This window comes from Anolis carolinensis, chromosome 4 (assembly GCF_035594765.1).
Source record: "Anolis carolinensis isolate JA03-04 chromosome 4, rAnoCar3.1.pri, whole genome shotgun sequence".
Taxonomy (NCBI): domain Eukaryota; kingdom Metazoa; phylum Chordata; class Lepidosauria; order Squamata; family Dactyloidae; genus Anolis; species Anolis carolinensis.
The window spans coordinates 107,671,897-107,687,063 of record NC_085844.1 but is presented as its reverse complement, the minus strand read 5'-3'; the positions used below and the strand labels follow the sequence as shown (position 1 = coordinate 107,687,063).

General features: G+C 37.8%; 1 protein-coding gene across 5 annotated transcripts in view; it reads left to right on the top strand.

Moving 5' to 3' along the window:
* cdh10 (cadherin 10) overlaps positions 1 to 3,950 on the top strand; it is a 150,589-nt gene extending 146,639 nt beyond the window's left edge. For all 5 annotated transcript variants that reach the window (XM_062977614.1, XM_008114204.3, XM_062977616.1 and 2 more), the window contains one exon: positions 2,488 to 3,950. In XM_062977614.1, the coding sequence (XP_062833684.1) occupies positions 2,488 to 2,981 (494 nt within the window). In that variant the 3' untranslated portion in view covers positions 2,982 to 3,950. The remainder of the gene's footprint in view (positions 1 to 2,487) is intronic.
* Positions 3,951 to 15,167: the final 11,217 nt, after the last annotated feature.

Sequence of the window (15,167 nt, the reverse complement as noted above, 5' to 3'; positions counted from 1 at the left end):
TGAGCTTCAGTGTAATACTTGGAAAAAAGGTTAACTACATGGTGGTTGAGATCCAACATCATTATAAAGTTATGCTCACAGGCCCACATCTACCTTTCACCTAAGAGCTCTCATGCCCTAAGATTGGCATGCCCTTATTGCTTACTGATGAAGAATGAATGAATAGGAAGGCAATTCAATTGATAATTCACTTTATTCATGTCTCACCTTTTCCCCAAAAATGGGACTCAAGATGGCCTGCAGAATAAAAAAGAAGTGCACGTGAAGCCACAGACAGTGGTTCATTGGTATTGACTATGTTTTGGTTCCAAAACACCTTGTGGATTTCAAGTTCCATGGATTATCAAGTCCATTTAATGCAAAGGCATTGCAAAATGGCACCCTTTATATAAAATGGCAAAATACAAGTTAAATTTTGGGAAATTTGTTTTGTAATTTTATCAAGCAGAGGGTGGTGAAATCTGTGGATTCAAAGGCCGTGGATGCAGAGGGTTGACTGTATAGCTATAGTCATATGAAAAGATGGAGATTAAAATGATAATAAACCACCTATAGAATTATTTATTTATTTTGTGCCAAAAAAGTTGTATAATAAATATGTTTAGAACTGATCGAAAAAAGGGATCACAAGCAGCTAAATACTTTTAGACCCAAAATGTGCAACAGCGACTGCATTATTTGTAGCTATAAACAGTTCTTCCTCTGTGCAGGGCAGTGTGAGCAAGAATATTAATGCTGAGTTGTTTGTTTTGCTTTACAGTCGCACAAGCTAGAGGATTCTTCTAAGTAGTGCCACTTTGCCAGATTGTCTTTTGATCTACCCACTCCATTTCTGAGTCTGTTAAGGGACTTCCAAGTTGCCCATTCTTTGTTTGCCCCTGGAGGAACACCCTTGTTGGAATTGCCTGATTTTGCTGCCAACAGAGATATTCTTGCTGTTGCTGGAGGAACATTTAGAGGAGTTGTGGTTCTCATGAAACTTTTCTTGATTTAGTCTACTGAAAGGGGGCAGATACCCATACAGTGGGTGGCTTTCACAGTCTTCAATCTTATTGAATCTATAGAATTAAAATATATAAAATGTCAATTTAAAAGCATAGAAATCTTTAAGAATTCAGAACATGGCAGCTTGGTCTTGGAGGCTGGAGTGCAAATCAAATGAATTGTGGCTATTTTTCCCTTCCCCTGAGGCCCCTTCCACACAGCTGAATAAAATTCCACATTATCTGCTTTCAACTGGAATATATGGCAGTATGGATTCAGATAACACAGTTCAAAGCAGATATTGTGGGATTTTCTGCCTTGATATTCTAGGTTATATGGCTATGCAGAAGTGCCTTGAGAGTTCAGAAGAGCTGGATCTCCCTTACCAACAGTAACAAACAGCTGTGCAGTTCCTTTTCCAATCCTGATGGTTGCAAAATAGAGAGAGACAAGTGAATAAAGTGAATAGGCCTTTGTGCTCCGATGAATTCATAAACTATATTTACATTTATATAAGTCACCATCAGGAAGGCAACCAAGATTTATGTCAGCTAGATTATTGTTTCTTAAACTGTGGGCCCTGATCCCAAATACAGTCCCTTTAGGTCTATGTTGGGATTAAGATTTTTTTTTAATATAAATGTCACCTAGTGGCTTTTTAGACATTTACACAAATATGTTGTGCAGCATTTACAGTGAACTCTGCAGGGGATGCTTCAGCTGTACTTCATAAAAAGGAAAATCAGCATGTTTAGTAAGCCTTTCAAATGCTGCTTTATTTTCAGTAAACATTTGGTTTTTATACCTATTTTATATACCTATATGCCCGGGGTCACGTAAAAATGTATTGGGCCAAAAAGCGTTCTGAGTGGAAAAGTTTAAATAGCCCTTAGTTAGATAATTTTTATGTACAGTAGAGTCTCACTTATTCAACATAAATGGGCCAGCAGAACGTTGGATAAGTGAATATGTTAGATAATAAGGAGGGATTAAGGAAAAGCCTATTACACATCCAATTAAGTTATGATTTTACAAATTAAGCACTAAAACATAATGTTTAACAACAAATTTGACAGAAAAAGTAGCTCAATACGCAGTAATGCTATGTAGTAATTACTGTATTTACGAATTTAGCATGAAAATATCACGATGTATTGAAAACATTGACTACAAAAATGCGTTGGATAATCCAGAACGTTGGATAAGCGAGTGTTGGATAAGTGAAACTCTACTGTACTTTCAATTAACTCTACCTGTCAAAGGTCATGCTTCCCCCTACCTCTTTGTAAGTTGCTATAAATATTTACACACACGTAAGTATGGTTTATTCATCATATATAGTCAAGACTAGTAGATAGCAAGTCATATTTATAAACATACAGTGCCAAACAGAAACAACTGAAATATTGCACAAAAGTAGAAATTCACAGAATAACCAAGGGTATTTGGGTGTAAGATGTGATTTTCAGCTAATCTTGTTCTTTCTTTTCCTTCCCCCTCAAGTCATAGTGGTGTTATTTGCTGCTCTAAAGAGACAGCGAAAGAAAGAGCCTCTGATCCTGTCTAAGGAGGACATCAGAGACAACATTGTGAGTTATAATGATGAAGGTGGTGGAGAAGAAGATACACAGGCTTTTGATATTGGCACCCTGAGGAATCCTGCAGCTATTGAAGATAAAAAGCTCCGTCGAGATATTATACCAGAAACATTATTTATACCACGGAGGACTCCTTCTGCACCAGATAATACAGATGTCAGAGATTTCATTAACCAAAGGTTAAAAGAGCATGATAATGACCCCACTGCACCACCGTACGACTCCCTGGCAACCTATGCCTATGAAGGAAATGATTCCATAGCTGAATCCTTGAGTTCTTTAGAGTCTGGCACTACTGAAGGAGACCAAAACTATGATTACCTCAAGGAATGGGGCCCTCGATTTAATAAGCTTGCTGAGATGTATGGTGGAGGCGAAAGTGATAAAGACACTTCCTAACTTGCAGTAGGATATACAATTTTTGTTCATTTGAAAGGAAGTAATTTTAAAGACACCTTCTCCACGTGACAATATTTGATGTTCAGGAATGTTCTCCTGCCACTCAGCACAATGCTTTTTTTTTCTCTATCTCTCTTCATTTTTTTTTTTTGGAATTTGCTCATTAATGTCCCTTATTTTCTCTTGTAGAATGTCACATGGAAGATATACAGCAGTTAATTTAACCCCTGTCCGAAAGCCAAAGCTATCAAAATTCAGTGTCATCCATTTTATTAAAGAAACAATACAGTCTGTTTGAGCAGGTATAGAATCTCTCAAGCAATCATAGATACAAGTTGCTTCTGTTAAATACATGTTCTACACTTGCAAGTGCAGGCTTTTTTTAAAAGACTCAAATGGTCCTGTATGCACGATCCACATACACACCCACATCTTTTAAAAAATGTGTTTCTTTCTCAGAAACTGCTATATATACACACAGTTTATTAAACTGATTTATAAAAGAACACTTCTACCATTCTTTCTCCCCCTCCTTTTTTAAATTAAAATAAAAAGTCCTCTGTAGAAGAGCTCAATGCTCTCAGCCCACCAGATTTTTTCAATATTTTTTCAATAATTTTCACAGTAGCTTTAATACAAAATGTTCTGTTTGAGCAGTTTCTGGGAAAAAGGAATATATTTCTTAAAAATACCAGATGCTTGCACAGAATTTCTGTGCACTTCTTTTGGAGTTTTGGCCCCAAAGGTGAAAATCAAAAATAATATGTCCTTATTCTGTACATTAAAAAAATCCCTGAAAATGTACACGTGGTGTTAATGTGATATGCAGCTGGTTTAAAAAAAAAACATAAGAAAAAAAACAAGAACAAAAAAACTTTGTGCAACTTCATTTCATCAGATTCTATCTGCCAATGTTTTATATTTATATTTTTGTATTTATTTTTAAGAAATAAACCAGTTTTATAACGATGTAGTTGTCTGCCCATTCTATAGAGAACAGTGATTTATTACTGCTTAAGACTGCAGTCCTATACCAACCTACTTATGTGTAAGTCTGATTTGAACCAGTGGGATTTATTTTGAGATGATTAACAATTGAGGGATCTAAAACAATTCAGTATAGAGCCAATCACTCACTCTCTCTCACAGAAAGTATATCATATTGTTTCCAGAAACTGCCACCCAGTTAGTTTTTGAATGGGAAACCACCAATGGATACCATGTGCTGTAGGTTATATTTTAGAAGAAGGAGCTGACAAAACAACCTCTGAGCATTTTTTGCCTAAGAAAAACCTATGAAATTCATGATGTTTCCTTAGGTCAGCAGGATTTAAATGCACATATATGTACACAAACCCATACCCCTAACAGGCAAGTCAAATTAGGCATAAATATATGTAATTGTATGTTTCTGGTTGAATTTCAGCACAATTGTTCAGAAGATTTTCACAATATCCATTCATTGCTTATGATCATATCACAAAATTATTTGTTTGTGCATGCAGGTATGACATAAATGAAGATTTTCATCCATTCCATAGCTTAGTTCTGAACAGATAAAAATTGCGAAAGCCTGCTAAAATCCTCAGCTGACTGACATGTGACTCCAGTCCGGTGGTAGACTGAGAAGTGGGATTTGTCCCAGTAGGAATGACCTTTAGTCCTGTGTATACACAAGGTGTGAGGTTACCTGTTAGAAGAACTCTTTATAACACTTAGTTAATAACAATTGTGCCACTTAGTTGTTTGAAGAAAATGATACTTTTATTCCCTGTCCCCTGGTTAGGGCCAAATGTCACTCTTTGGAATACTTTGGCCCAAACTGCTTGAGAACACTTGCCATGAATTTAAGAGAAGAAAACACTACTGAGGACATTTGACTCAGAAAATGGAAATATTGAATGTAGGTAAAATGCAATATTTTAGAATTTCTGAAATAAATATTTGTTATATGACATGAGGATTTACATATTGATTGGTATATTTGCTTTTAAAAAAGTAATGTGTGTATGGTGTTTTGTTTTGTTTTGTTTTTTAAATGTTTATTATGGATTAATCATAGAATCATAGAATAGTAGAGTTGGAAGAGACCTCATGGGCCATCCAGTCCAACCCCCTGCCAAGAAGCAGGAAATCGCATTCAAAGCACCCCCGACAGATGGCCATCCAGCCTCTGCTTAAAAGCCTCCAAGGAAGGAGCCTCCACCACAGCCCGGGGGAGAGAGTTCCACTGTCGAACAGCCCTCACAGTGAGGAAGTTCTTCCTGATGTTCAGGTGGAATCTCCTTTCCTGTACTTTGAAGCCATTGTTCCGTGTCCTAGTCTGCAGGGCAGCAGAAAACAAGCTTGTTCCCTCCTCCCTATGACTTCCCTTCACGTATTTGTACATGGCTATCATGTCTCCTCTCAGCCTTCTCTTCTGCAGGCTAAACATGCCAAGCTCTTTAAGCCGCTCCTCATAGGGCTTGTTCTCCAGACCCTTAATCATTTTAGTCGCCCTCCTCTTTCCAGCTTGTCAACATCTCCCTTCAACTGTGGTGCCCAGAATTGGACGCAGTATTCCAGGTGTGGTCTGACCAAGGCAGAATAGAGGGGGAGCAGGACTTCCCTGGATCTAGACGCTATTCCCCTTTTGATGCAGGCCAGAATCCCGTTGGCTTTTTTAGCTGCTGCATCACATTGTTGGCTCATGTTTAACTTGTTGTCCACGACGACTCCAAGGTCTTTTTCGCACACACTGCTGTCAAGCCAGGTGTCCCCCATTCTGTATCTTTGATTTCCATTTTTTCTGCCGAAATGAAGTATCTTGCATTTGTCCCTGTTGAACTTCATTTTGTTAGTTTTGGCCCATCTCTCTAGTCTGTCAAGATCGTTTTGAATTCTGCTCCTGTCTTCTGGAGTGTTAGCTATCCCTCCCAGTTTTGTGTCGTCTGCAAACTTGATGATCGTGCCTTCTAACCCTTCGTCTAAGTCGTTAATAAAGATGTTGAACAGAACCGGGCCCAGGACGGAGCCCTGCGGCACTCCACTTGTCACTTCTTTCCATGATGAAGATGACGCATTGGTGAGCACCCTTTGGGTTCGTTCGCTTAGCCAATTACAGATCCACCTAACCGTAGTTTTGTCTAGCCCACATTTTACTAGTTTATTTGCCAGAAGGTCGTGGGGGACTTTGTCGAAGGCCTTACTGAAATCCAGGTAGGCTACATCCACAGCATTCCCTGTATCGACCCAACTCGTAACTCTATCGAAAAAAGAGATCAGATTAGTCTGGCATAACTTGTTTTTGGTAAATCCGTGTTGACTATTAGCAATGACCGCATTTGTTTCTAAGTGTTCGCAGACCACTTCCTTGATGATCTTTTCCAGAATCTTGCCTGGTATCGATGTGAGGCTGACCGGACGGTAATTGTTTGGGTCATTCTTTTTTCCCTTCTTGAAGATAGGGACCACATTCGCCCTCCTCCAATCTGCTGGGACTTCTCCCGTTCTCCAAGAACTCTCAAAGATAATTGCTAATGGTTCTGAAATAACTTCCGCTAATTCCTTCAATACTCTTGGATGTAGCTGATCTGGCCCTGGGGACTTGAATTCATTTAGAGAGGCCAGGTGTTCCTGGACAGCTTGTTTCCCTATTTGGGGTTGGATTTCCCCCAATCCTTCGTCCATTCCATGTTGCTGAGGTTGAAGATGACTTTCTTTTTGTGAGAAGACCGAGGCAAAGAAGGCATTGAGCAGTTCTGCCTTTTCCCTGTCCCCTGTCGCCATCACCCCATCTTCTCCTTGCAGAGGCCCTATCGCCTCCTTTTTCTTCCTTTTTCTACCAACGTAAGCAAAAAAGCCTTTTTTGTTGTTTTTTATGTCCCTGCAAGCCTGAGCTCATTTTGTGCTTTAGCCTTGCGAACCTTTTCCCTACAGGTGTTGGCTATACGTTTGAATTCTTCTTTGGTGATTTCTCCCCTTTTCCACTTCTTGTGCATGTCACTTTTGAGCTTTAGCTCAGTTAGAAGTTCTTTGGACATCCATTCTGGCTTCTTTGCACTTGTCTTATTTTTCTTCTTTGTTGGCACTGTTTGCATTTGCGCCTTGAATATTTCACTTTTGAAAAACTCCCATCCATCCTTAATCAGAGCTGCCCCTGCTTACTTTCCGAGATCAGGCAAGAACTGGTGCCTTTAGAGTATTTATGCCCAAGTAAATAATTACTGGTTCCAAAATGGTAAATTCTGAAGTGCATGTATTCACCATGACAGTTCACATAATCCAAAAATTAGTTAAATTTTATTCATTTGTTACATTGGTATCCTGCCTTTCTCCCAAAGCAGAACGCAAGGCAAATAACAGTTACAATCCATATCAACAATTGAGTTCCAACAGTTTTATCTTAAGAGAAGACGTATCTTATAAAGCTAACTGCTCATAAATGTTGATTTGAGATTAGACTGCTCCCAAATCTTTTAAGTTAAAGCAGGGGTTGTTCACACAGTCACAGAACTCTAGAATTGGAAGAAGCCACAAGGACCACAACAATGTAATCATGGCAGAAAGTCTATTCCTCTCATTACTTCTGCCAAATTACTGTGAGAATCATAACCAAAATCAGCAGGAATGAAGAATAGATAGCAGAAAACATAACTATCCCTGATAATCAAAAATCAACATCCTTAAATGCCAAGATTTTTTAGCACACTTGGTAAGCCAACAAGCCAAACTCAGCTGAATATCAATGTTTTGTACATATATGTAGAGTACTAAAAATATTTCCTAAGGAGTTAAGAGTTAATGATAACCATGAAAATTCTGGCTGCATTCAAAACAGCTTTTTAAAGCTTTTTAAAGCTTATATGGCAGAGTGATGGGTTACAACAGAGAAATTTTTGCCCAGAGCTCTCTGGCGGGCCAACAAGACTGTCAAAAACTTGGAAAATTACTGAGTAGTTGGATACTTCCTTTTGATTTGGCGGGGGGGGGGGGATGTGTGTGTCTTTTGCTAATGGAACATTAAAACCTGTTTCAGAGGTAAATTCTTCTCTTGGACAATTCAAGGAAGAGGAAATTGAGCCCCGTTTTCTGTAATAATAATAATAAAAAAACATGGGGGGGATGGCAAGATGAAAATAAGGGGTGGAATATGCCAAGAAGACAACAGGGAACTGAAGATGCCAAGAAACCCAACACTGATATATGATGTTGTGGACTTTATCTCAATTAACTTATGATGTTAATTTTCAACCCTAAAACCTAAGGTAAATCTACATTTGCACACTGCAGTCCAATACATACATCTTTGTAGGGATGGCTCAAGATTTACAAAAAGTATGTAGGCAAAAAAATACATCCACTCAGAAAAGATTTCTCTATTCGCTTGTTTACGCTACACCCACAGCATACTTTATCCTGAAATATACCAATTATTCCATTATCCAACACTGATAGGATGCATAAACTGTGCCTAGAGCTTCCAGGCATTAAATTATGACTGGAAGCTCACAACCCAACGAAATACTATTTATCTTTCCAACCAATTAAGGCTCTGAGTAAATTGAAAGGTAGAGGAGTTAAAACTGTTCTTCCACTTCTGACAGTATATTTCATTACAGAAAATGTCCATATGTCAGAACTCCTTGTGCAAGGAAGGAGAAAGTTTCTAGTTCACTGTTTTTGTAAGTAAGTTTCTTTTCCTTGTTTAATATCCTACTTACCACAGTGAAACTGTTGTCTACTTCTCAAAGCAATAGGCTTATTTGCAGAAGATTTACTGGGATATATGCAGTCATACATATTCCATTCTGAGACTTAGTTCTTTTTTGCTTTCCAATCCTTTGTTTTTGTTTTTTGTTTTAAAAGCACATATTTATATACACATTTATTAACAATTGACTAGAATATGGGTGTGCATATGTTATATGTGTTTTTAACCATTTGCATTTTCAAAAAGTACACATCAGTTGAACATATGCTCAGCAAGCCTAATGGATCTGCGAGTTTGGGAAACAAGGCACATTTTGTTGCTCACCAGCAATCAAGAGGGTGAAAACAACATTTTTTATCAATAATTTTAATTCTGATACAATGCTTTTCCATTCCTAACTTTCAGTACCATTACGATCACTAGCTGTCTGAATTGGTAGAATCCATAAATTATTTTAACACATCGATGGGCTAAGGCTGATATAACAATAAACATTCTTGCCTCTTATAATGAGGTTATTCTCTTCTAGTCTGAGCATAGGGGAAAAGATGGCACACAACTACAGCAAATCCTCGGACAATTTTGCCTTTCAAAACACACTGTAGGTCACACTCCCTTCAAAAAATTGAGAGTTGCAGTTTTCTGAATGAGGTGTGACCTGAGATCTAATTCTCGTTTGTAGTGGGGTGGAAGAAATCATACAGTTTAAAAAAACAAAACAAAAACAAAAACAAGGTATGTGTGCATGTGGCATGCAAAAAGAGAGGGGACATATACCTCACAACCTCTGAGGATGCCTGCCATAGATGTGGGCGAAACGTCAGGAGAGAATACTTCTGGAACATGGCCATACAGCCCGGAAAACATGCAACAACCCCAGAGGGGACATATGTTGCCCCCCTTCCTCATGGAATAGCCATTTTTATTTTCCCTTGGAACAGCCAGTGATGTGAGAGGCAGAAATTGTTGCTGAAGTTTTTCTTTCTTTTCAAGACCATCTGTTAGAAGAAAGATATCTCGATGGACTATGAGGCTGAGCCAAATCTTGTTTTTGGTCCAATGCTGCTGTAGACGAACACTATCTAAGCCAAATGAGCTATGAATTTCAGCCAAGGGATCTTTTACACCCTGTGCCATTACATTAAGTAATTTCATCTAAGAATGTTTGACAAACCCTCTTTATATATGCTTTTTATCCATTCCTAGGCACAAGGCTTTGCCAAGCATTATGTCAACAGACAGGTAATAATGTGTTACCATTTACTTTTGAGGTGGGAAAAAAATCTTTATGCTTCCTTATTAAGTGAGCCTCTGTTATGGAATGACTTTCTGAGGAGACAGAATTAAACAAGTATCACTTTAAACAAATATTGTATATTCAACTGTGGAATGTAACACTGAACATTTTCCCAAGTACATAATTTATTTCTTCAGCAATGATTGAAACCCCCTGCGACCGAAGAAACGAATGGCAGCAAATTAAGTATTCTGCTCCAGTATTTCAAATCCATGTTTAGATAGTCATAAGACTAAAAATGTTTGATCCATTATGAAAAACATTACAATCATACATATCTGGAAGGTATCCCAAGGTGCTATCTAGTCCAAACTCTGCTAAAAGAAAAATCAATCCACTACTAAATATTCCTGGGAGGTGGACTGGACATCCAAACTTTGTTTTAGAAACTTCAAAGGAAGGAGAATTTTACCACCAATGTACTGAAATAGAATCATAGAATCATAGAATCGTAGAGTTGGAAGAGACCTCACGGGCCATCCAGTCCAACCCCCTGCAAGAAGCAGGAAAATCTCATTCAAAGTCCCCCCGACAGATGGCCCTTTTTTACTGACCCTTTTTTAAAAATGAACTATTTAGCCAAAATTTACATTTAGAATTTTATATAAATATAGTATAAGAAATGGTAGGATAACTAGTGAAATTCTGTCAATTTGGTGGACATCAGATTTTTTCTTAAAGCTTTCCCCTTGACATTAAGCCTAGTCATGTCTGACTCTGGGGGTTGGTGCTCATCTCCATTTCTAAACCAAAGAACTGGCGTTGTCTGTAGACACCTCCAAGTTCATGTGGTCGGTATGACTGCATGGAGTGCCATTACCTTCCCACCAGAGCTGTTGATCTACACACATTTACATGTTTTTGAACTGCTAAGTTGGCAGAAGCTGAGACTAACAATGGGAGCTCACCCCACTCCCCAAATTCAAATTGCCAACATTTTGGTCAGCAAATTCAGCAGCTCAGTGGTTTAATGTGATGCTCCACTGGGGGCTCTTGGTGGCTGATTTTTTCTAAATCAGCCACAAATCCTATTGAGACCAAGAAGTCCAGCATTTTGAATATGTTGCCTCTTTACAATATACCAAATCCATTACAAGCATGTTCCATAGCATATTTTCCCAGCATCTCTATCAGATATTTTGTCATTCTATTTGGATTTTTCTCAGAGTGTCAATCACAACATACAGTAGAGTCTCACTTATCCAACATTCGCTTATCCAACGTTCTAAATTATCCAACGCATTTTTGTGGTCAATGTTTTCAATACATCGTGATATTTTGGTGCTAAATTCATAAATACAGTAATTACAACATTACTGCCTATTGAACTACTTTTTCTGTCAGATTTGTTGTTAAACATGATGTTTTGGTGCTTAATTTGTAAAATCATAACCTAATTTGGTGTTTAATAGGCTTCTCCTTAATCTCTCCTTATTATCCAACATATTTGCTTATCCAACGCTCTGTCGGCCCATTTATATTGGATAAGTGAGACTCTACTGTAGTTGCTGTTGTTGTTATTTCTGATCTTTTTAGGATAGCTCCTTATATCTTGTAAACTCCAAAAGCAATAGAAACACCCCCTTTTCACTAAATGCAACAGAGTCATAACATAACCAAATAATATAAATTAGCACAACTACTAAGTATACTTCTTTGTCAATAATTATTTCCACATGTCACCCCACTCAGCTCCATGTCTCCTGAACCATACACAGGCTTACCTCAATGCTGTGGAGGATTAGCTATTCAAAGACTGTAGCTGGATCCTTGATGCACTGACTGCAATCATTTTGGCATATTTGCTTGATACTCGGTTAAACATTCCAACTTGAGACTATTAATTCCCCAAATTTAATTAACAAAAAAAGAAATCTGTTTTGCCATGTAAAATGTCAAGTTCCATTCCAAAGGATTTGCTATTGCAGATCTAGCAACAACAAAGGAACAAACATGGTTTATTCGCATGTGCGACATATTTGGGAAATGTCATGGTAACCTTTGAAGATGACAGCCACAGCATAGGGGAGCTTGTTTTCTCATCATTAATTGTGTGAAATGTGTGTGTGTGGAATGGTGGTATCTATCTGAAAAACACAGATTTCTCCATCTGATGCCTCATTGGGGTCATGCATTTTGAGACAATTCATACAAACAATTATCACAGAACTAATTTCATTGTGTCAATTTCTACCCCCCTCTCCTTTTTAAGGTTGTTTATCACACATAAGTATTTTCTGAAACAACAAATAAATCCTTTGATTGTGGAAGCAATTAGAAAAAATAGAAATAATGTGTGTTCTAGTCCCTTGACCCTCCTGGTGAAATGGATAAGAGAAGTAATTAATTTCTCTTTACATCAAGTTAGAATCCCAACATGTCTGAAGGAAATTCTGGTAATTAAACCTTCCTTGGATCCTATTGTACTTGATACCTATAGTCCAGTCTTCATCTTTCCATTTTTGGGAGTGTACTACACCATATAGTCACTTCTCACTTCCAGGGGTTTCTGGATGAGGCAGATTTCAGACCTGGTTATGGTACAGAAAAGGAATTGACTGCTTTGGTGATGACTTAAAAAGGGAATTGGACAAGAGGAGTGTGTCCCTATTGGTTCTGCAGGAGCTTTTAGCATCTGTTGATACCATAAATCATGGCACCATTTTGGGATGGGGCTTGGGGGTACTGTTTTTCCATGGATCTATTCTTTCTTGGAGGGATAGTCTTAGAAAGTGGTTCTTAGGGGATTCCTGTTTCGTTCCTTGGTCATTGGCCTTTGGAAGCTCTCAGGGTTCAGTCTTGTCCACTGTGCTATTTAACATCTACATGGCATCCCTGAAAGAGATTAACCTCAGTTTAGGAGTGGGGTGTCACCAGTATGCTGATGACACCCAGTTTTAATACACCTTTCCATTGAACTCCAAAAAAGCTGTGCCTGTGCTAAACAGGTGCCTGGCATCTGTAATGAACTGGATAATGGCAAACAAATTGAAACATAATCCAGAGAAGACAGACATGTACCTAATCAATTGAAAGTCACATTCACTAGCTGAATCAAATGAAATCACAGTCTCCCTAAAAACGCATATTCACAATTTGGGGGTACTTCTGAATATCTCTGAACATGGAGACCGTGGTCTCAACAGTGACCAGGAGTGCTTTTGCACAGTTAAAGCTAGTGCACCAACTGCACCAATTCCTGGAAAAGTTGGATCTGGCCATGATGATACATTCCTTAGTTGCATTCCAGTTGAACTACTGTAATATGTTGTACATGGGACTGTCTTTGAAAAGTGCTCAGTAACTTTACTTGGTCCAAAGAGCAGCAATGAGCTTGTTAACTGGACCTGGCTGTGAGGATCACACAACTTCCTTGTTGCAACAACTGTGTCGGCTGCCAGCTCATTTTTGGGCACAATTCAAAGTGCTGACTTTAATCTATAAAGCTTGAGATGGATTGAATACAAGTTATTTGAAATACTATATCTCTCTTTCATTTTAGCACTACTTTAGTCACTAGTTATGCATAGTTATGAATGATGACAGGTTCCCTAGTTATCACTCTGATCTATAATTAAAAAGAATATCTGTTTGTCTCTTTCATAGCCCCAAGATTGTGAATTCAATGTGCATACTCTGGAGACACTGAAGGTTCGTGTTATGGTGTTGCTTTCTTTTAAAACTGATTCATTAATTTTAATTAACTAAAATAGATTGTAGCCCACATTTCCTTACTGAAGAGATAGACCTGAGGTTCCTTATGAGCAGCAAGTAATAAAGTTTGATTCAAATGCTTGTAGCTAATTTTGTATGGAGACTTTCATAGACTCATTGTAAGTAGACAGGTAACTTTAAGGTACACATATACACATAAAGAGGATTTTTTTAAAAATCCCTTCTTTTTAGAGGCCTATTTCTATATAACTCTGCTATCTGAAGAGCTATGGCAGTTCATATTCCACATGTTAATCTATATGTTATATCTCTTTTCACAGACAGAAAAATAATAATGGTTCTAGTTGCTTGATAGAGGAGAATCATGAATGAAAAGTGTGAATGAGAAGAGACAAAAAAGCTGAACAAAAAAGTGGGAATTGCAATTGCCATATTGCCCAATTGCCTGAGCTTTTAGTTAAAAACTAGCCATGTCATATTTCCCATGACCTAAATACAGTACTTAGTTTTCATTTAAACAAGACATTAAAGCTGTAATGTCATCAAAAGGTTTCAATTTCATAACTCTATAAATGTTGGGTCTCTATCCCAAGGACGACTGGAATGTGTAATTTTGTAGTGGAAAGCTTCCAAGTAAGAATAGAAAGCATATCCAAAAATATTGAAAACATATTTTTAGAAAAACCAAATTTTTTCAACTACTCAGAACTCTTCATAAGAAGAAACCTGAGCTAAAAGAATCTTTGCAGCTGAGATGTAAAAATATGGTGGTTTTTGCACAGACAGTCATGCATAGGAAACAGCTATTTCTGAATGGAAATATTATTTTGTGCTCAAGGAAAGCTGTTTTCTCCACAATTTTTTTAATTCAAACCAATCATGACTTTTTGCACAGAATACATCCTGAATTGCAAATAGTGATTCCATAGCAAATTAATCACTGACATGGAAGATGCCACCTATCATTTCACAGAATGTTTCAAACATTATAAATGTTTCTTTCTCTATTCTCATAGATTGCTTTTTATGGTTACCTCCTCAAAGCATCACACAGCATATAAAACCACTGTCACGTCATATTAAAAACTAGAAGATCATAAAATAAATGAATAAATTAAATTGGTACTTTGAAAAATATCTATCAAATATCCTATTTGTATCACATATTGCCGACCAACTCATGAAATAAGAAGTTGCATGGAAACACAAGTTACTTTATTCAAACTGACACTTATGTAGTTTCCCCTGAGATGTGTAAGAAGAGCGGAAGAAGTTAGAGCAGTTGCTGTCTTCCAGAGGTCCTCCTTAGCTTTCCTTAGTGATAACACCTAAACTCCAGAGAAAACTCAAATTCTGACTTGCTCACTGGCTAGTCTTCTCCTGGGAGGTCAGCCCAAAGGGGCATGTTCCCAAGTTGCAATCAACAGTGTAGAGTAGGGATAAATCCATGGAAAAAAGAAGAATGTCCTTTCTGGTCCTAAAGGGATCAGGAAGCACTAGGGCTGTGCAAAATTATGGTTAG